The following is a 23,006-nucleotide window of genomic DNA, read 5'->3' as shown; positions in this document are numbered from 1 at the left end:
TTCCGAAATGTATTTAGAACCTGCGTATCTCGCGTATCCCGTATCGTCATAAGAGGAGACAGTTGGTTAGGAAGATTGGCGGGTAGTTTCGCGTTCGAGCCGCTAATAACTCGAAACAAAGTAACTCGTTCATCTGGGAAGGTTCGCTGGCGTGCGCTGCTCGAGTCGTGAAGCGGTCGAGCGCCTCGCGTCGTTGACGTAACACGCTGAACTGACAGTGGTAACTACATTAACCTTTGAAGGGAGGCACCGTGTCGAATGGGATTCGGCACACGCCGGTGCACCGCAGATTCGAAATTCTCTGTCCGCGCCGCGGCACTCCGCCACGGACGATGCAGCAGTCGCTGATACAAAGGGAACCGGCCGCGATTAAGCGCCGATGAGTATTTCCAGCGTATTCCGTCTTCACCGAGTTGAGAGGCGAAACGGTGCGGAGCCACGGTTAGTCGTGACGCGATTAACCCACCGACCACGGAGGCTGGGTCAGTTCTGACACATGCAGATATTTCATATTTATTATTGGGACCGTGCAATAAGTCGGTACCGTGATCTTTTTATGGTGGTCGTGGCGTGTTTTATAAATACGGAGCGATAAGTGTAATCGAATTACCGATTAATCTTTTGGGGCTTTTAATCGAGTTTAGTCTAGGGAAAGCATTCGAGAGGAGGAGATCGGTAAATACGTAGCGAGTAGGAATATCGTAAGGGAGAGAGAGCAACATTTGCTACGAACGATACTTTTGTAAAAACCGTATTTGCACACGGTAGCGGTTTATTCGAACTGGGAATGAAATTTTGATCTTGAAAGTCAAACTGGATGAAACGAGAAATCCTTTCGTGCAAGAGACGTCTAACCCCCTGAATATTGCGAAATCGATTGATCTATCTGTATTTGATAAAGATGGGAATAACGTCAAGGCTGGAATTTTTTAATTACCCATACGATTTAATGTCTTCTTAGCTGTAAGATACAACAGTGTGTCGTATGCTCGCCAGGGACGAAAGTTAATCGACCGCCGTCATCGTCCAAGCTATCCATACACCCTAACCTTTTTTCTGCTTCTGAATATTACAAAAGTCCGTTAAATATACCTGACAGTTTCACGAGAAATGGTGCATTCTGTGTTAAATAACCAATGAAAGGTAAGAGCTTTTACTCTTTAAAGTCTTGCTTGAATATCGTTTATTCGGACGTTTAATAATAAACGTAGACCGCTAAAGGTGTATATGGAATGGTAAAGGAAAATGGAAAATTGCAGAGGATCGCTTATTAACTCTTCCCGGATGGCTTGTCCGAGCAACAAGATATCGGAGGTATCGTTAGAGTGACCAAGAATAGACAAAGGAGGACGTAACAGGTAGAAATAGGAATGCCAGCGCGATTATTGCCGTTCGTATAGCTGCGGTGGCGAGTAAAACAACTCGCGATTACCCAACGCGGCATTGAGCAATCGTAGGATGCAAGACTGCCGTCCTCGTCGCCGTGGTTCTCGGGCTTTGCACAACGATTCGACGAACTGCGCGCTTGTACATCGTCTATCCTCGTGAAAATTTCGGAACGTGTACGACAGACGTAAATCGTCCGCTGACGAGCTTAGGTTCGTTACGAAGTAGCAGATTTTGCTCGCGCGACGATTTTTAACGACACAGACGGTGTGAGTCGCCTGAGAAGGGCAACCGATCAATTCTGCTTCTCATTAATTTCGTCATTTCTATGTAAGAGAACTATTCGACCGACTCATCCATTTAAAATTAACATCTTTCGTATCCAAGTATCCAGGATATTTTGTAAGAAACGAGTAACATCAGTTTAGTGGCTGGTCGTTGGTTTATCTTAATCAATTAGCCTGCATACATAATTAATCTTATTAATATTTTTAAATATTCAAGAAAGTGACAAAATCACATTCAAATGAGAAGATAATTGGATGTAGCATGGATCGGCAACATATTGAATTTTAAAATAGACGATTTAAAGTGGATGATGGTAGAGACGAAATCGTAACGATATCATATACACGCAAACGATTATCACACGTCCGCTTATTTTATCGCTACGTATCCATCGCTTTCTCTTCGTGCCGCTGCATACCTGGTGCGAAAACGCGCGAGAAAAATCGCTCGTCCGCGACGAGCCTTGGAATAGAATGTAGTATATCTTCTCATTGCCACGTATGTTTCGTCTACCGCGAATCACAGTGTCATTCGATAGTCGATAGCGCTCGATGGTAGACCGGTTCGTGCGACGATCCATCCTGTCGTCGACGAAGGCCAGTTTCTCATCGAGAGAAGAATGGCATTAGCCGCGCTGCAGGAAATTGTGTATTCCGCGGCGTGGACGAATACGGAACGGAAGTGCGGTTCGATCGAGTGGAATCGACCGAGCGAGACGTTCTCGCGCGATTTAAATCGACCAAGGATCTACGCGATGGTAGCTTGATCGCATGGCGATCTTCGTCGCGTCCGCAAGTTTCACGCGTTTCTTAGTGAGATTCGGAAGGCTTCGAATTTGTGCGGAAACGTAGTATTGCTATGGCGAGAATCGAGATTCCTGCGAACGGAGCGAGCAGCAGCTGAATACTGCGGAGAAATAAATGGACTTGGAAAACACGTATACGCGTTACGTATATCTATTATACGTACTTACTTACATATACTTACACGGTACGAGCGTACACTAGCGTACAGTCAGAGATAAATATATTCCTACTGTTGGTTTATCATGGAACTGTTGCGCATTATCGAATAGATCCGGATATGCATATATATAAGACTATATATATAGAGCCTCTGAGAAATCGAATCGACGAACTGCGATTCTTTTCTCCAGGAAATTAAGAAAAACGGGGATGAAGAGATACAGAGACAGATTTCTTATCACGAAAGCTTAATACTATTCGTACCTAATCGAATATTTGATAACGTAGAATACATTTCTCTCTTTATTTCTACGGGTACGAATACTTTCGTCTTTACTTACGCTGTACGTACGAGCTGACGACTAGTCGCATAGTTGAAACATAATGAAACAAGAGCAAACGAGGAACGGAGGAAGGACGGGTTGGCTGGAGAAGAGCGCGACGAGAAGAGAACAGAGGGACAAAAGGGTAAAAGGCAGGGCCTTTGATGTTTTCACGTACAAAGTCGATGCGGTCTCGAGGTGGTCCCGACAGTGGGAGGCTACAATGGCCACATGAAGTCCTACAAGGTGCTATGTTCACATCGTTCTCCATACTCAATTATCATATTGGGTCTGGGACCAGTTCCGTCTGCCCTCGAACCCTCCCGCCCCTTCGTCTAGCCAGGCTTTCTCTTTCTCTACCTCCTTTTCTCCGTTGAATTTTCTACAGCGCGTTCCTCCGCCACGGCGTCTACAACAACATCCCTTCTTCCTGTGCCCCCTCTTTCACGGCTTCGCCTCCTTTTCGCCCGTTTCTTCCACGTCTCTCTCTTTATCTATCCCGTTCGAAAACCTCGTACGCGCCGCGTATTTGTCCCCTCGCACCACTCGCCCCGCTGTCTTCCATAGGCTATTGTCGGCCGCCTTGCAGCATAATGCATCTTAAACGGCGGCGCCTCAAAGATCGACGCCTCTGCCTGGCCTCATCGGAATTCTTCAATATAAATTAGATCGTTGAATGGGGATTCTAGATCGCTGCCACGACCTGGCTACGGTTAGCGTGGTTCAACGAAGGATGCGCCACGCGAGCTGGGTTGCTCGAGTCAAATATGTATTTATTTATCTATGCGATCGAATATTGGAACGTATTCTTCTTCCTCGTATTCGATAACCTCGTGTAAATAATACGCGACCTCTTTCTCCGCTTTTCGTGGAATTTCGTCCAGACACGTTTCCCACGTCCACCCGATCGTTCGCCCATTAATCGAACGACGTCGTCACCGACCGCCTGTTTCGTCCCTTCGTCCCATTGGTCACGCGTCGTCGACCAAACGAATACCTTTTCTCTCTGCGTGTACTAAGTCACATGTAAAAGAAAGACAGAGCCCGTTGCGTTAATTAGAGCAACGTTCTAGCCACCCGATCGAGCGGCCTGATTAGCCGCGTTACGCCCCGCTGAATTCGTGTATACTTCCACGACGATCGCCGGCTTCCTGGAAGAAAGCGCCACCGCCTACGCACGCGGCCTGCCGTCGATCGATTCATCCTGTGAACGCGGCGTTATGTATACAGGCCGACGGCGTACTGTGTCTCGTTTCCTCACGTTCGCACCGGCCCCGATATCCCGCTTCGACCACCGTCATTGACGGCCTCTCGCGTACAGGGAAGTGTAGGAACGGCGCTCGCACGCGAACAAACCGAGTAACGTTTTCCTGTCACGAGATCGCCAGAGGGAGGAAAGGAGAGTAGCGTCGCTCGTAGAGAAGCCCACACGAGTCTGGCCGGATACTCATACTTCCGGTTCTACACATGGCCGCGCGCTCGCGCCTTCTCTCGCTTCGTCTCTCCGTCGTTCTTTATCCTCCTCCATTTTCTCTGTTCGCGACGCTAGCCTGCATTCGTACGTCTAGAACGCGTGTATTCGCCACGTTGCTCTTCCCCTTTCTTTCTCCCTTTCGTCTATATGCATCTGTACTCGTGACCACAGAGATACCAGCGAACGTTACACGCGACTCGCGTCGTTCTATAGTCGCACACGTATCGTATACGTATGTGGGATAACGTGTGTGTACTTCTTGTGCTGTGACGTCACCGATCGGGCACCCTACGCACGCAAATATGCGCGCACCGCACCGAGTCATTCACCAGCGTAGCCGACTCCGCTTCTTCGACTTTGGCCAGGCTTTCGTACTTCCTTCTTTGTACAGACGCGGAAGGAGTATCGCTGCAATAGCTGCGTTACGTAGCCTTTCAGCAGCCACGTTGATCGTGTCTCTATAAATTAAAAAGTATTTTTCAAATTTACCTCGGGACATCGATCGATGCACCGCGGCTAACATCGATCGTACAAGACGTTGTACGTTTCTGAAATGTTAGCATCCAAGCACTTGCGATCGTCTCGTATAATTTCGTCAGTTTCCTTCCTCTGTTTCTCTACGACGCACGACGAAGTTAACGAATTAATAAGAAAAAGTAGAATCGACGTACGACCAAGTTAACAAATTAATAAGAAAAAGTAGAATCGACGAGCTTGATGGTTCCTGCTGGCAAGTTTACACAGTTACGAACGCGAGGAACACCTTGTCGCGATAACCGCTGTCGCTGGAAGCTCCGTGTGTCCACCGAAACTTGTGTAACTCGTGGTCGCTGAAAAATTCCATAGTTCCGTGGAGAAGCTGCACGATGGAAGGGGAAGAAGGAACCAGGTTTGGCCACGGAGACAAATTAACGGCGGGGGTTTCCGTTCGTCGTCGGACGCATTTCGATGAGACAGATTTAGACGGGAGGAAAAAGTGGGTGTAGGGGATTACGTGGCCTGTTTACAGAGAGCCCGCGCCGAGTGGCAACGGCTCGCGTCACGCAGAAAAGAGGGGCTGCTGGAGGAGAAGGAGAACGAAACGAATAAGCCAAGTCGAAAGGAGGATGGATATAGAGAAGAGAAGGGGAACGCGAGGGGCAAGAGAGCAAGCGGCCACCAATTTGAGAATCGGCGACGACCCTGGGCACGGACGACTTCCGGTGGTTCCGTTGACCCCGTAGAAGTTCGTCGCTACGAACTCTCGCCGACTCGCACGACGCTCAAACAAACGGACGACTATTCGCGCCGGGCACGCTGCCCTGCTTCGGATTCCGTACCCACCACGTTTCTTCTTTCTTCTGCCAGTCTTTTTCCGCTTGGCATACGAATGTCAGAGTTTCGAACGTAAACCGTTGGGGTCGCAATGCTTAAACGTTGCGATCGAAAACGTGTAATGGCGCTCTATCGCGCTATCGTTTAAACGGTACTCTTTAAACGGCACTTGTAACGTTGTCGTCGATCACGGACTAAGTTGTCATCTGGATGGTTAAAGAGAGTCGAAGTATCTCTGTTTCGCAGCGAGTGCCAGTAAAGTACGGGGATGCCTGACACGTTTATTTGACGCGTGTACAGAATGAAACAGAAACAGCGTGAAACAGAGAATCAGAGTAAATTAACGTGACGTTGCCTCGTGAGACACACGGAGACTCATGGAGTATAAACTGACCGATTGCAAGAGTGGTATGACGATATACTAAAATTGATAATCTCTCGGAATACGCAAGAAACTCTTAGTATCGAAACTTCGTTTTTCCCAGGTACATGATTAATAACGAAATACCGTAACGATAAGAAATTCGCTGCCGCAACGACGTTTATCGCCACGAAACGTAAATACTAAATGCGAAATGCAGATGATAAATACTAAAAACTAACGTCTGCAAGGTAATCGGTGTTCGTCGAAAAATTCGTAGCTTGCGATGTAAATTCCAAGAACCAGTGCTTTTAACACGATCACTCTCCCCTGCTAATTTACAAACATGTTTACTGTATTCCCACTGTTCTCGCTACTACTTTCGCTGCACTTTAACGACGATCGCACGGTTAATAAAGGAGGAGTAAGTGCAAGGCGCGTAAAAATACTACGCCACGCGAAACGATGCGACCAGGCAAAGTGAGAATCGGCGAGGAGGTGAGGAGAAACGATTGAATGAATCGTCGATGGTGAAGCGGCACGGCGGCGCTAGTTAGCGGATGTGAAAAGTGTGTACAGGATACGGGTGGCCGCGAGGGGGGTGGCGAGGCCGTATTAGTCGCAGGAAGGGTGGCGACGAGGAAGAAAAGAGGAAGGAGTGGCAACGAAGAAGGCGACGAACTGCGCACGCGCACGCTACGTGTCCGCCACTTTATGAATGCACGCCGCAAACGTGCGCGTCGCCGCGCCGTCGTACGTACGCGCGGCGAACGTACATTCATACGGACCGTGAACGTAGCCGTAGCCGCGTAGTGCGTAGTAAGCACTCACCACACCACACTCGCGGCCAATGTCTGCGAGCTGGCTGCGTGCGCTCTCTCTCTCTCTCTCTCTCTCTCTCTCTCTCTCTCTCTCTCTCGTCGGCCCCGAGGGATTTACTTAGAGCGTCGTTGTGTCGCGCGAATCGTTAAAACGACGCCGGCCACTCGCGAACGATGGCGCTTGGGTTTATTGACGTTGCACGGTTAGAACGTGTTACGTGTTTTCACGATAAAAGAATTTTCCTCTGTGCTGTTTGCTTCGTGGAACGATTTACTACAGTAGGGTCGATTAGAATCGAGTATGTAAGAAGCGCGGATTGTAATTCTCGATTTTCTTTCGCAAGTATTTCCGGGAATGTTGATAAGGGCGAAAAGATCGGGTCTAGCGAGATCAAACGAGAAGCGCCAATTTCTCGCGTAGTTTTATTATATTTAACGAATAGTTGGGCAGCGGTCTTTGTCTTCCACAAGAACGTTGCAAGCAACGTTTACGACACGTAGAGAAATGTATAGAATGTCCAAAGTCCCTGCGATATTTGTTACAATACGTACTGGCTGAAGGAAATTTCTATCCAAGTTTCGCTTTGTTAGTTACGTTGGTGAATTTGCATAAACATTCGCGGGGTCTGGTTATTAAGCTTAGGTGGAACTGAACTGGAGATAGCGAATAGTAGGGGAGTGCTAGCTAGGGCTGTGAGTCATTCGAATTTAGGTGAAACAAAGCAATCGTTGCTACACTATGTTTTGGACGGCCTTTTCTATCGTTGAATTACGTTTGCCAGGGAGTCGCGATAGTTTGGATAGCAGTGTAGTTGAAACGTAGTTGTTTCTAATTCAGAGGAAATGGTTAGCGAGAAAAATAGCGGGCAAATTACGGTAGTTTGCAGTCCGCGCGAACACGGATGGCTTCACAAATCACCGAGCGTATCCACGCCCGCGAGTATTGACGTAACAATAACCGCACGCGTTTACAGATATACAGCATTAGTCTGCAGCCTGTAATACACCGGCCGTCCCACTTGTCTTCCCTTCGCGTTTTTTTCTCTTCCTCTCTTCTACGTACGCGTGTAGGCTTTTAGAAGCACGAAGAAGAGGAAGCACGACGCATGCGTCTTTTCTCTGAACAGTTACACAATGATAATTCCACTCGTTGGTATTTTCCTCCGACTCATTCACCAAAGTCGGTGTATCCAATCGCGTATCTTTCGCTGCATCTCATCGATCCACGCGCAACGCAAATTATTATGTCACTGCCACAACGTATCGCTCGATTAGCCACAAAAATCTCCTATAGTACGTCCCAATAACTTTTTTCCGGTCGATTGTAATTTCAAATCTTCCCAATCCGATCATCTTCGATCGACTGCATAAATTACATTTCTTCGTAAGTCAAATTTCTCTGACAATTCGCTACGTTTATATCGTCTTCTTACGACGAAGTAACTTACAGGAGTAAGTTACTTGTTTCTTGATATTTGTATATGCAGGTAACGAAATTGAGATAGACAAAGCAATGGAAGCTATCAGGATGTGGCATGTGAATTTTCTTCGAACGGTTATTCCCCGATCGTTGTACGAAAACGTAGCCAACCTCGGGAACTGCGTCATCCTGTCATCGCGATATTGTCTCACATGCCACAACAGAATCGGAAGAAAAAGAAACCGTCGTGCACGCGAATGATGGGAGCTCGTGCTCGCACGAGATAAACACCCCTATACGTTCACGTATAACTCGAAATCTTCTCTCGGATCTTGTATACCTTGCCTCTCTTTTTCCACCACGTCCGCGTCCCTCCGAGAGAGAAAAAGAGAGGAGAAAGCTGCGATCGCTCGTGCTACGAACGATAATTGCGCTCACGCAACTCTCGGTTCATTGACGCCCTTCTTTTCCAACCCTACCCTCGTCCGGCGCTCGGTCCATTCATCGAATCCCTCGGTTCGCGTCGAGCCGAGCTGCTAGCGATCGCGTCGTCGCACGAGGATATCTATTTGTGCGTGCCAACGCACGTTACAACGAGAAGGATACATGGGGAACGGATGGGGAAAACGAGAAAGGGAGGGAAACAGAAGGGCGGAGGAGGAGAGATACATAGGGTTCCAGAAGTCAGATGGAAAGGAAGGACGGCTCGCATAAATATGCGTAGAAGCTGGAATGTGAGAAGAGGAGCGGCGAGGGAGGAGGAATTTCCTGTTGTGAACGTCTTGGGATGCATCTGCTTCTCGCTCCGACTCTTAAGCCCGAACCACGCGTGCGAGTACCAATTAAGGCGCCACGAGTCGTCGTGATTGGCCCCGCGGGTGCAACCCATCGTTGTTTGCTGCCGCTCCCCTTTCTCTTTCTCTTTGTGTTTTCTTCTACTATCCGTGTTCGTCTGCCTGCAACAGCAACACGGCTTCTCTTAACTGATAACGCCGCGGCCCGTTTCGAATCACAAGCCGAGAGGCTGATGACGCCACGTACGACGTGTTTCTGTTGCGTTCAAAACATTCGATGGCACACCACGTATGGCTTATAAAGAAATCGATATCGATGCTATGAAAAATTGTGTCGATGAAATCGCATTGTATAGAATTGGAGCGATAGGTAGTGAATAAATAAAGCGGCCGGACATCAACATCGGTTTACGTGTTGTATTTATCGAATACAAACGGCTGAGCTTTCAGTTTAGTCTATTTAAATTTCGTTCTCTTTCACTTTGACGATCGACGATATACACCCACGAGCCATCTTACGAGTCTTCGGACTATTGCAAAGGATTATAGATGAGTTTACGTGTGTCGTTATTTTTGTTCGTTCGATTCGATAAATAATATATCGATATACATGTCGGAGATGAAAGGACACCGGAGCCTTCCCTCTGGAACTTCGGGAAAATCCGTAAAATTGTAATTAAAGCTTACAGTTGTAATTAAACAATTTGCCGTCATTCTGCCCAATTGTACTTGTTTGCGATTTGTGACGATAAACTTGGGCTCGAGGCGACTATCAGCCGCCGAACGTAGCCGCGGTCAACGGGACGGGCGCTTCATCTAACAAAGATATGGAGCGATAGTATGACCCTCGTTAAAAGAAATACCCATAGAGGTACTTGACAGTAAAACAGTCCAACGGTTCCTTCGGACAGTGAATACCAGATGTTGAGGCACCTACACGGCACAAGTGCAGTTAGCCTGAGGACCCGCTATAAAACCTGGGGTTTTTGATAATTAAGATTGTTCAAACGGACAGGCAGCCTTTGTCCCAAATTGACCAATTGACAACGTCAATTTCCCTTACTTTCGGAACGAGGGCTACACTCGACGAATCCGATGATCTCGTGTCCTCAGACATACCCCATCATAGTCTTCCTCGGTGGCATCATCGGGACGAAAATTCATTCTTTCTTGCGATCTCCTCGACGAAGACAGTAACGCCTTACGATCTGTGAGTATTGTGTGAGCAAGTATATCTATCCTCCCGTTGACCGTGGATTCGTTATCGAACCTAAGACCAACGTCACTAGTATCGCCAGTGCCCAACCATCGCGGTTGATCGTCGAATCGGTAGTGTCCATACTCGTATTACCAGGCCGTACCCTCGTTATAACACAGCGATGGCCAATTCCAATGAAGATCTAGCTAACGCCCACAACCCTATTCCTGACGGTTCTCCGACATATATATCGACAAGTTTATTAGAACAACGCATATAATTGAAAGTTCATAACGCGAAATATCCAAGTTTTATTAAATCTTGAGGCTTTTGGACGAAGGTATGTATGCCGACGAGACAACAAAATTAAAAAGTTCTCACTGTTTTAAAATCGAAACTTTTCAAGAATAATTAAAGAACTTAATTACACAATGTAGGTCAAATGAAACAAAGAGTAACTCCGCCCAACCTCCAACCGTTTTAACTTTCCGAGATCGTCTTATAATAATAGCCGAGGCTCGAACGAGTTAAATAACATTTCGTAACAGCCGCTGGAACGCGAACGCCTTCGACTTCCGTTCTAGCGCCAGCTTTCGCCCCTTTATCTGGGCTCGCGCTTGAAACTCGACTCGCTCCTTGACGATACGGTGGTCGTCGAACGTTTATAGATTTCGTGATGACTGCCGGTGGTTTTAACGCACTTCCTCCGGTGCCCTTTTTCTTAAATGTAGAGCTCCGCGCGCGCTAGAAACGGCCCCGTCCCATTTACGCGAGCAAAGAGGTGGCGCGGTGTTACCTGCACGACACGCGAGCGAGCAAAGCCGAGAGGCGCGAAGCGACAACGGGTCGTCGAGAAATATTGTGGCGACTGTCCGTTACGAAATCTAAGATAGCGGGCATTCGTCTTGCCTTTTGGCCGCGGATGGGTGTCGTTGTTGCCTTAAGTGCCCCGGCGTGTCAGGTGGAAGAACTGCGGAACGAAAAGGGGGAACAAACCACCAGAGAAGGAGAATGACGGCTCGCGGTGCAGTGATTCATCGGGCGAATCTCTCTCCATTCGTCGTCACGCATCCCACGGATAAATCTTTTCTCCGTGTTCTCTCTTCTGCTTCCTATTCTCTCGTTTTGTACCACGTTTTGACGAAGAGCAACTCACGATCGAAGTTCTTGCTCGGTTTTGGGCTCGTTCGACTCTCTTCTGCACGGGATACCTCGCGATGCAATTTCGTTTGCGCGTAGAAAAATATTTGCCGATACCTCGAAGCGAATGTTGTTCTATGGAAAAGGTGAAGCAAATTTGTTTTGGATGGAATTCCAAGTTCAAATACTTCGTTATATATATTTAACGTCGTTGACACTTTGCCGTTATTCTCTAAGATAATGCTGTTCTTCCTTTATTTGGATTATAAATCGAACGAATCTTTAAATCTGTTGAATCTAAGACGACTGTCGGGTAACTTTCCTGGAGGTAGTTATCCTTTCGAAATTATGTGCGGTCGACGCGTTCGAGTTGATGTAACTTTTTCGTAGGTACGAAGGAAATGGAAAATGTATCGTTTGTTCTCCGATAATTTGAAAAATATACAACGGGATGGAAAAGAGGTATCCAATGAAACAGATTGAAAGAGATCTTAATGGTTTGACATTGATCGGAGAAGAAGAAACAGTCGTAGAGTGGGATGGAAAAGTGGTGTCTAATGAAACAGGTTAGAAAAGGATTATAGTCTAATGATCTGAAATTGATCGGAGAAGGAGAAATAACGTATAGTGGGATGGAAAAGAGGTATCGAATGATGAAACGATGATGCGGAGTGACGCAGGCGTTTGGTTCGCGCGCATTCCATCACGTTTCCGTGTCTCTTTATAGGTTAGGTGCGCCTCCGCGATCTCCTCGCATAGGCGTCGCAACGTAGCGCGCATAACGAGGATACACGCGTATATCGTTTTGAAACGCGAAATGGAATGGACAGCGATGCGTGGTCACGTTTACCATGCCATATTGTTGTCCGAGATGCAAATTGCACGGTTAAAACGAGCCGAATAGTTATTAAAGTCTCGATGGCGAAGCGGGATCCGATCCGTTCGCAGCGATCGCAAATTACATGCAATTCCCGGTTCGATCGTCGGCAACATCGTTTGGACACGCTGTTCGATCAGCCGTAACGACAAAGTTGCAACTTTTAACTTCGCCTTCGGGCTTAGCTTATCCCAGTTATATCTCGCGGATGAGATTTCAACCGTCTCGCGGTCCACTTTCTGCTCCCATCTCGAAGTATACGAAAAGATAAACCTATATAATAACCGACAAAATGTCTGCGAGACTTAAAAAACGTAAAATCGACAAAATTGATAAATCGATTTTTATACGCGCGGTTCCCAATTATCGAAGAAAAAACGCACGATGGAGACGTGGACGTGGACGTCGAACAACGAACCGACAGATTAATCGACCACGATTAATAACCGAAATGAGTCTCCTCGGCCGTTATTTTGCATTAGACCGCGCCGTTTCTATTGGCTCGATGGCGAAACAATCGGAACGTTGCACGAGCAAAAGGTCTACGTTATTTATAACCGTTATTATTGCCGTAAATCGATCAGTTTGAACCGGATTACGTGCGGTGCAGTGCGTCCAATTACCGTTGCATCGATTATAGTTCGAAACTATACGGTGGGAGCCGATTATGCGAAGCTGGAATAATCTTAATAATATACGTAGATATATAAATGCATATACGAAATCGGTAACCGGTGTATCTCCGGGATACGTCGCGATCGTCGCTACACCACTGACCTTAATAACTCTCGTACGTTCCTTGCGTACCTCGATGATGACGATAGAAAAGGTCTGCCGTCTAGCGGGCGAACCGTGCGCATCAAATATGTACACGCTAGTTCCTTCTCCCTCTTTTTCTCTCGTTCCTCCTGTATAACTCTTTTCTCTATCTCTCCTGTTTCTTTCCTTTTTACACACTCGACATCTATCTCCGGGATCTCTGTTCCCTCCCCGGTGTCTCTGTGTACAAGTACACCTTACGGTCGTTCACACGAGCGCGACCGATGGAATGCACGCCGGTGTACACACACGCGTGCCCACCTCCGTGCCAAGGAACCGTTAATGAATCTTGCAGTTCTTAGACCGCCCGTGTGTGTCTCGGGAATCGTCGTGAGAGAAAAGGAACGGAATGAAACGCGCGCACGAAACCAGAGTCTCGATCCCTGTGCAACGGAATTTGGTTGAAAGAATTTTACGCTTTCCAGCAGTCGTCGTCATCGGGTCGCTCCATTTCGTCGCGAGAATGTTCCGTAAAGCTATTATTTTACGAGAAGACGGTTCTATCGACGAAATTCGTTATCGATAGGAGAAAAGATCGCAGTAGCAGAGTTTGGGAATATTCTTTCGTAAGGAGAGCCGCCGAAACATCGTTAATTGTAGATCGCACGAGAGGCAACTTTCTCATTTTGCTGGTGCGCACGCTATACGTGGTGTGTACCACCCACGACGCTGCCCCCGTTCCGTGAAAGAAAGGAAATGTCGATCCCCGATGGGTATACGACCGGCCACCACTTGCCACTTTTACTCGGTAAGAAAAACTAGACGAAAGTCGAGGTCGCGTTTCGGCGAAACGCTCCCTTCCCGCCTGCATCCGATGCTTTCCCACACACGCTGCTTGTATGTAACCTTTCTTTCGTTTCTTCCTTCTTTTTTCACCCGTAGAGAGACGATAACCGGTTTTTCTCCCAATTTCATCGACGTCGGTGTATTTACGGGCCTCGCTGCTCCGACGTTCCATCTGCTTTCTGTGAAAAACACATGACATCGGTATGCGTTCGTCACTCGAGTAAACACTTGTATCTAATCAATGGCCGGTCGGTCGGTCAGCTTGCGACAGAACTCGCGCGCCTGTTCGTTTATCGCGCTACGCGTGAATATATCCAACGCGTGGCTATAAAATAAAATATATACGTAGAGAAATAACAGAGAAGGAGACATAGCGCGATGGAAATAACGACGGAGAAGATAAAAGCGAAAACATTCGAGTTGGTAATTTCGAAAATTCCAAATCGTGCAAGTACCAAATTCCGTCCGTGTTTCTCGCGTGTCACGAGACACGTAAGAGTAGCGAAGAGAGTAGTAGGTCCGAAAGCAAGCACGCCGGTGGTGGCAAGCGAGAGAGAACCACCACGGTCGGTACGTGGTTACAGGTCTGTTTGGCGGCGAGCGGTGGCGGTCCACTTCTGAGAACTAACGGGTCTGTTTCGTCCCCTCTCTCCGTCTTTCTTCTCTCCTTTCCCCGCCTCGTCCCTGCTCTTTCACGGACCTCTACCACCCGCGGCAACGCATCGCGTATACGTAGAGGAAGAGAAAGAGAAAGAAGGAGAGAGGAGGGTAGTTGTATGTAGAGAGCCAGGCTCGTGTGGGTGCGTGCATCGCGCATGCGTGAGTGCGTGTTAGCGAATGCGAGCGCGCATCGCGGCTGGTTGCCGCCGCGTCGTGCGCAGCAGCGTGTGCGCAGCCCGCGTCTGCGCATCGCCGTGAGCGTGACGCGCCAGCGATCACTCTCAGTGTGGTACGAGCCGTGCCGCCGTATGGTCGTGTCGTGTTCATCGTGGCGGTGCTCCGTCGCGTCGATCCACTTTCCCGTCTCTCTTTCGCACCACACACGGCCATAGTGGAACGCTGTGTACGCGTGTGCGCGAGTGTCGGCCTACGCGCACTGTATAAACATCCCGTACGGTTGGTGTCAAGGGCGAACTCGCCGAGGAAATTCGGGCCACATGTCGTATGTAGTAATACGCGGTCCGTGTTGTTTGTATACAAAGAGGGTAGCGTCCGAACGACTTTGCTACGATAAAATGGATATATACGAGTAATGGACGGATCGGAAAGGACAGTCGCGTTACGAAGCACCACGTGGCTTCAACGGAATGGAGCTTCTTCGGTAGAACGAAGCGAGGTCGGGAGAGATATCGGAACATCGAAAACGTGAAGTAGGCGCAATGGCGGAACCTTTGGCCGGAAATCGCTCTACCGGTTTCTCTTTTCGTGTCTTACGCGCACTCGAGAACGCTTTTATTTATGGCACGAAGCGAGTTGAACGTGAACGCGTCCCTTGATATACGTTCATGGAATACCATCGCGAAATTCATCGAAACGAGAAACGGGAACGTGCGCAAGCCGTTCCTACGCGGCGAATATGAAACAACGTCGAGGAAAACACACGAGCCGCGGCGAGTAAAATTTGTTCGCGCGAAGAAAACGCCGAAGAAATGATAGACGCGCGAGGTTCGAGGAGAAAAAGGGAAAAAGAGGAGCGGGAGGAAAATGGAGGCGTACACGCCTCCGAAAAACGCATTAAAGAAGTAACGACGGGCAACGTGGCTTTAACCGGTAATTGGACCATTTCTTTTTGCCATTGAGGTAGTAATGGCCCTTGTAGCGTCACGCTACACTACGGAGCGCCATAGTACTATGGAGACTTCCGGCCCGCCGCAGGAAGTGAGACACACGTGTTCAGGCGTGTGCGTTCCCATAATACGGGCCCCGGCTCCTCCTCTACAGTGTGCTCCAAGTTCGATGGCCCATACGGGAAGCAGGCACGCCACGGATACATTACCGTACGATCGAGTAAAGGTGAAGCGAGGGAAAAAAAAAGTGCGCAAACGTCACGTCCATCGAGCGAGTTCGCAGCATGCTATCCCTCGATACGAAGAGCATCACGACCAAATGTACGTACTCACACTCACGCATATATATTTAGACGTATAAATAAATATTTACTTTGTCCTTATCGATCATCTAACACGCAACAAATTGATCGTAGCGTTACAAAGTTTCCCACAGATTATCCGCGATAAATAGAATATAGAGAAAGAAAAGAACCTTGTACCCGTGGTATCTGTTTCTCTTCGATTTCTGTTTCGTATTTTTCATAGTTACTCGCGTTTTATACTTGGTCTTCGTAACGATTTCGGTAGAATCTCTCTATAGAAACTCTCGATCGAATCCCACACGTTGAACACACACAGTGCGGCCCACTCGAACTGCGCGCGCGTAAGCCTCTCCTAACCGGCCCATTATTCTCACGATTTAGGAAAACGACCGTGTTATTTATCGGCGGATCTCGTTAACCTCTTCTCCCCGCTTCCCCCACCGATTCTCCCCTCTCCGCGTCCAGCTAACGACCGGACCCGTAATCCGAAATTCAAATAGCACGCCCCCGGTATATTCGAGTAGCCAGATCTTATTATGAATGAATTTTCGGCGTTACATTCATATTTCCTGTGGCAGCGTACGCCCGCGCAGCCACAGCGGCCGCGCATCAGCGGTTCTCATTTCCGACAAGGCAGCGCCCTACGCTATTTTTCTCCTCGTCGTTTTTGTCAAATATCAAAGAGAGAGAGAGAGAGACCAATTTCGGGGTCGATCACATTAGACTACGATCGAACGGAACGCGAAACCGTCATTTCAACGCTGCAAATATAACTTCTTGCGTAACATATGAATAATCACGTCTCGGACGGTTGCTTTCAATGGCAGCTGCGCGCGAGCGAGCGCACATCCGAGTGCAGCCTCTGCATCATCGTATTTATCGCATTCCTGAATACCCGATGCCTGCCATTTTCGTTTTACCGCTTGACCGTATTTGTTCGACTCGCCGTGCAGGTATTTCCCAACGAATTACGCGCATCGCCGATTATTTTATCGCCGGCGTCGGATGAAAATTATTTCCGTAAAATACGATGAAAGAGAGCAGCGAAATAAAATTGTACGAGAGGAAGCGGTATGTACGTTTCCTGTTGCACGGCATGCGCGTTCTCACCGATCTCGATCTTCACGTTGGCAGGGATCGAGCACGATATACAAGCGTGTGCACGCGTGCTATTATGGTTAGGTGGGTCGATCGCAGCGAATGCGAACTGTAGGAGGCTGAGTTAAGGACAGGTACCGGTGGAATGTCGTCTTGGAAGTTGACCGCTCCAGCCCCGACCACCGTGTTTCGTGCTTCCTCGGGACAAGAACGGCGACACTTTCGTGGCTTTGTTCGCGTGGCTGTTGATACTCGAGCCGCGCGTTCGCTCAAACTGAGAAAATTATTTCTACGATATGTTTCGAAGGTTCATCTTGTTCATTTATATATCTGTGTCTGTTTCATGGAAAATGTGAGAAAGTGGCAGGACGTGGAAAACAAGCTGGGACCAAGTGTCCTGGAAGGCTGGATGAGGCGAAGCGAAGGCAAGACCTTCTTCTCAAGTTCATCGCTCCCGCGCATGTGCAAACACGAGGCATTCATGTGCCCTTTCTCCGCATTATTGTCGGCGGTCGCGCGTTAGTGGGACCCTTCTCGCCCTTCTGCCGTCTCCCCTTACGAGACGACGTTCCCGCCCTCCTGTGGGAAGATATACGATAGTACCCACGTTACTGAGCGAGGATATCCACTCGGCTTCCCTGCTCGTTCTCTTTCCTTTCGATTTCTTCTCGCTCTACGTACCTCTGTCGTTTATTCTTCCGCGTCTTTCCTATCGTTTCGGCATCGGGTTCTTCCTCATTTTCAGCCCCCTTTTTCAAAAATGCCTTTGCCTAAAAACGAGAATGAAAGCTACTTGCCGCAATAAGCAGGCACAGCCATATTGAGATCGTATCATCTGGTTTACAGAAAGGTGTACAGGTTTCGTCTTCAAAAGTGCGAAATATCGTCACTATGAATATTCGTCGTACGTATCGTCAACTTATTATAGCGCGTTCGAGAACACGAATCGATTCGGGTTGATTTTAAGTCGGTTTACGTTGCGTGTCACACGCTAAAGGTAGTAGTAACGTTACATCGAATATCCAAAACAAATATCTAAAAACTGTCCTGTATCTTAATATCCATTGGGATATAACGTTAATTTCCGGTCGTATAGAGCGAACGAGAATCGTAAGATTGTGGTAGAGACTAGATCGGACGAAAGCGTTCTATATATCCGTTTCGAAAGAATGGCAAGGAGACGACCGCGATTTACGATCGATTTCGACGCAGTGGCGCGGCGTTTCTCGGAAACGCGTCGTTCAAAAATGGCCCCGGACTCGCGGGTATTTCGGTCCAACAAAGCCCGGGTTGATTAAATACGCGATCGTGGTTAGCATGTCGGCAATAAAAGCGTCGCGCCACGTCGTGTTTACGGCTGCTGGCCGTCCCGGACAAGTCCGACTCTCGCTTCTCGCGTAATGGTCCCGCGGCTGCGTTTGATCGCTAAATTATTTCGCGCTTCTCGCCCGAACCTATCCTCTCTGTTCATCCCCTTTTGTCCCTTTCTCCGGTCTCTATCGACTGTCTCCGTGGTCTTCAGTGCTCTTCAAACGACGATCGTGAACCGTACGCTGCAACTCGCGTTTCACACGCTTTGTAACGTCAGGCTTTAACGGTTTAAAAGTTGAAATCGTCGCTACGAATCGACGTCTCGTTTCGGTCGATCGTGTTCAGGTACTCTGGAACAATCGTGTTCCACGCGTACTGTCGTCGTTCGAACGGAGTACGCGATCTTCGCTTTGGCGATCCTGTTTCGTTTGCATCGATTTGTGCCAATTGTTCGTCGCATTATTTCCTTACGTTACGTTTTATATTTCAGTAGAGTATTTAAATTGCGCGAACATTCACGGTTTATAAACGTGGCCAACGATGTCTCGTTTACGGCTGTAAAGCAAACTGTCGATTATCAGATCGAGAAAAATCGGATTCGATCGTTGTAACGTTGTTCGACAGTGTGAAAATCGACGACGAAAATTTCGATGAAATTTTCTCATAGATATCGAGAGAAATTCGAGTCGTACGCGACACGGCGAACGTTGACGCGTTGCTTGGTATCGGGCGATGAGAGCGGCAGCGAGAGGGAGGGGGGCAGAGAGCGCGGCGTGGCCCTGGCTTGTTTACGTCGCGACGCAGAAGGGCCTCGGCGAGGAAAAGGGGGCCCGAAGTACGGCGAGAGAACGCGCGCGCCTTCGCCGTGGAGCATTTAACGCAGTGGGCGCTCCCCTCCGTCTTTCCCTACCCCACCCCCATTCCTACCGTCTTTTGCCATCTCCCCACAGGCCTCTTCTTCCTCTGCCACCCCTTCCTTTCGGTTCTCTTTCCTCTTTAGCCGTGTGCAACGAGGACGAACTGCACGTTGCCCCCGGAGTGCATGCACAACGAGGACAGACGAAGCGTGTCTGAGTCGCTGGCCGCCATGACAGAGCGGAATGCATGAGAACGCAGAGCTACTGACCCTCTTGTCCTCCCCTTACCCCGTTTCACTCTCTTTCTCTCTCTCTCTCTCTCTATCTATCTATCTATCTCTCTTTTTCTCTCGTTATATATATATATGTGTGTGTGTGTGTTTGTGTATATATATATTTGGTTCTTTCCTTCTCTCCCCTCTCTCACGACGTCTCCGTTCCTCTTTCGAAACGCTTCTCTCGCTCGCACACATCTCATTCTATCTCGCTCACTCGGTCGCCGACCGATCTCTCGCTCGCAGACCCCACCCCTCCCTTTAATCTCCATATCAATCCCACTCGCCGAAACTGGCGTGTCTTTAAGCGCGCCGATTTGGAATTTTTTCGCCGGCGTGACGCCCTACGTCGTCGTCGATCAACAACGACTCGCTGGCTCGCCAGCGAAATAATCGTTCGCGTCTCTCACACGTTAGCGACCTTTTTTCGCTTGTATATAGGAATCTTTGCATCGAAAGCACGAACCACGATCGAGAAACTAGCCTATGTTTTATTCTTCGATGTAAATAGGATGAAATTCGTAGGATCTAGAATATTCGGCATATTAGGAAGAAATAGCGGAGAAGGGATTAGCAGTAAATAAAAAATTGCGTGGTGAAACAGTGGCTACCAGGAACGGTGAGGCTAGAAGCGTCTAGAATGTTAATTTCGAGTGGTATTGGCGCAACGATCGGGCGAGACACGGGACACCTCTAGCGAATCCGGACAGCATGGGAAAGCAGGAGAGTCGTCGCGTAGACAGGTGCTAGCAGTCGGCGCGGCTGTCGTGTGCCAATCGGTCACATAACGGTCGCACGGTCGTAACACGACCGTCGCCGCCGCCGCCGCCGCCGCTGCTGCTGCTGCTGTTGCTGCCGTGACGTCAAGAGATTGACGACCACACCGCGACAACGACAATCATTCATAGGATTCGAAGGAAGAGGCGGCGGCGGTTTCTCGGCCGCGCGTGCGCGTTTCGTATTCGACTGGAATCGTCGTCGAGGAACGTTTTCCACGTATCCGGTCGAGTATAGCGTTCTAGGTATCGTCAAAGAGAATCAAATAGAAAATTTCTCGGTGGACGTATACCCAGCGTGTGATGGTTACGCGGAACTTTCTGGAGTAGAAAATAGACGTAGATCGTCGTTGACTTGGTTTACACGGGTCAGAAGCGCTCGGTGGCAGCGTTAAACCTGCGCACAGCCGTGGTATTTTCCTTTCTAGCGGCGACAATGACGTAATCCAACGGCCTTGTTAGATCGGTGCAGATCTATCGTGATTTATCGTTGTTCGAACGCGCGTTCATTTTCATTCGATCACCGTCTCCTCCGCTCTGTCATTCGATAACAACGTACACGTCTCACTTCGAAATAACAAGGTCCTTCAACTTTTATTTACTCTTCCTTGGAATCGATTCCAAAGAACAAAATTAGAAGAACCACGAAGAAGATACTTCTTGGTCGTTCGCGTTTATCAGGTTCTACCACCTGTACGAGGCGCACAGGCAATGGAATTCCGCAAGGCAAACGGCCTTGATCCCGTATCAATCCGCAATAGCGGAGGTCTTTGCGCGGATTCAAGATGGAGAGAAAGAAGGACAGAGAGATAGAGAGAGAGAGAGAGAGAGATCAGAGAGGTAGAGAGTTTCGAGCGCGCCTTAACGCGGAGAGACGGCACTTCTCGTTGGGTCGTTGACTCCCCGTTTCTTCTTTCTTCGAATCCTGGGCCCGGTCCCCGTCCTCGTACCAGGTTCCCCTCCGCTCTTCGTCCTTCTTCTTCTCTCCCGTTCACATTCTCTTATACCACTCGACTCTGTGTTCACTCTTTCTCTCTCTTCTTCTCCCTCCCCTTCTTCCTCGTTTTCTTCGTCTTCGTCTTCTTCGCCACCCCGTGTTCGTCTCTTCGTTTTTCGTCGGTGCACGCGGATGCTTCTTCTTCTACTCCGTTCCTGCCAGACAGTAAACAACACCACGCCGTACCCACTCCTCTCATTCATATCTCACACGAGCGTATCCCGAATTATTTGGATGCCGGCGTATTTCGCTCAGCAGGAGCGGGCCGGCCGTGCAACGAGGGGTCCCCGTCCGGTGGATTGCTCCGCGTTGCTTACGAGCCCGTCCGCTTCTCCTCTTTTATTTCTTTTCTTCCTTCCTTTTTTTTTCTGTTCCAAGCCAACTATAAAAATACTTTGCGCCCCGGCGGAAGCGGCGAAACTAGCCGTTGCTGGATCCAGCCGGCGTGAATTGACGCGTCAATTGCCGGAAAACGCCGCGTGCATTCCTCCTTTTCGTTCGCCTTCGTTTCTAAAGGCGAAACTGTCGTAGAGCAATGGAAGAAATGGGATTGTTGGACCGTCCCTCGTATTCGAAAATATACGATTGCGTAATCAGTATAAATTGAATCTTTTGAAGTAATCGTTACTTGGAAAATCGGAGCCTTCTCCCTGCTCGTACACGTAACCAATAGATCGAATCTTTTGAAATTCAATTAACATGCACGGACTGTGATTGCAAATCGCATAAGCGTGATTGGGACTGCATTATTCCGTGGTACAATCAGACCCGTGGTAATGGAATTTTTGAGACTCCCTTAAGGCTAACTCTCGACGACTGGTGGAGTTGTAGTAACAGCGGCGTATAAAACGGCTTGTGTAAAGTAGAACGAGGGAAATGCATGCGAACTGTATAGCACAGTGTTGAAACTATCAACCGATACGGTATAAGACTCCATGAATTTGTCATCGACATTGATGCGACCGTTTCTTCAGAAACGTTTATCCACTCGAAACCATCAATTATCTATGACTACGAGATATCATTCGCCATGACAGAAACATCGCTTATTCCTATGTCCTGTAGCGGCTAGGGAACGATTAGAATCCGTATCGGAACACCTGGCAGAGGCTATCGACGGTGTCTCGGAGGCGGCAGGGAGGGAGAGGAAGAGTTCTCGGGGTCCGTTCAACAGGTGCTCGTCGTCGATCGTGTGTGAGTCGGCTGAAAAGGAAGCCGCGGAGTCAGGCGCGAGGAGAAGGCGAAAGAAGTCGAAGGAGAAAAAGAAGATGCTAATTGGAGCGGCTTGTAGCGTCCAGCAGCGCGTGTTAACACGACTTCCAGGTACTCGGTTTCTCGCCTTCTTCTTCCCTCTCGAACGAATACTTTCCAGTAGGTGCTTCCGGCTAGACTCTGGGCGGCCTCTTTCAAAGAATCTTTTGGAACTCGAAATGCAAGGTCGGTAGATAGAACGCCGGTTCTAGAGAGAACGCAGGAAAAGAGAGGGGGAGAGAGAGAGAGAGAGGGAGAGAGAAAGGTATGACAGGTATAGAGAAGGTGCGACAGAGGAGAGGAGGAAAAAATATTCGTTGACGAGTAGAGAACGGTGAAGGGAACGCTTTTCGAGAAACTATGAATGATGCTCTCTCCTCCCG

The 23,006-nt window shown here is 48.6% G+C and overlaps 1 protein-coding gene across 6 annotated transcripts in view; it reads left to right on the top strand.

Moving 5' to 3' along the window:
• The window catches only part of LOC117153597 (serine/threonine-protein phosphatase 4 regulatory subunit 1), a 145,768-nt gene that overhangs the window by 90,395 nt on the left and 32,367 nt on the right, over window positions 1-23,006 (top strand). For 3 of the 6 annotated variants that reach the window (XM_033327784.2, XM_076619435.1, XM_076619440.1), the window contains exon 2: window positions 15,771-16,074. The exons of the other annotated variants lie outside the window; for them this stretch is intronic. In XM_033327784.2, the coding sequence (XP_033183675.2) occupies window positions 15,773-16,074 (302 nt within the window). In that variant the 5' untranslated portion in view covers window positions 15,771-15,772. The remainder of the gene's footprint in view (window positions 1-15,770; window positions 16,075-23,006) is intronic. 6 annotated transcript variants of the gene reach the window in all.

Source organism: Bombus vancouverensis, chromosome 1, assembly GCF_051014615.1.
Source record: "Bombus vancouverensis nearcticus chromosome 1, iyBomVanc1_principal, whole genome shotgun sequence".
NCBI lineage: Eukaryota > Metazoa > Arthropoda > Insecta > Hymenoptera > Apidae > Bombus > Bombus vancouverensis.
The sequence above is the reverse complement of the archived record's forward strand: the minus strand, read 5'-3'. Positions and strand labels throughout refer to the sequence as shown.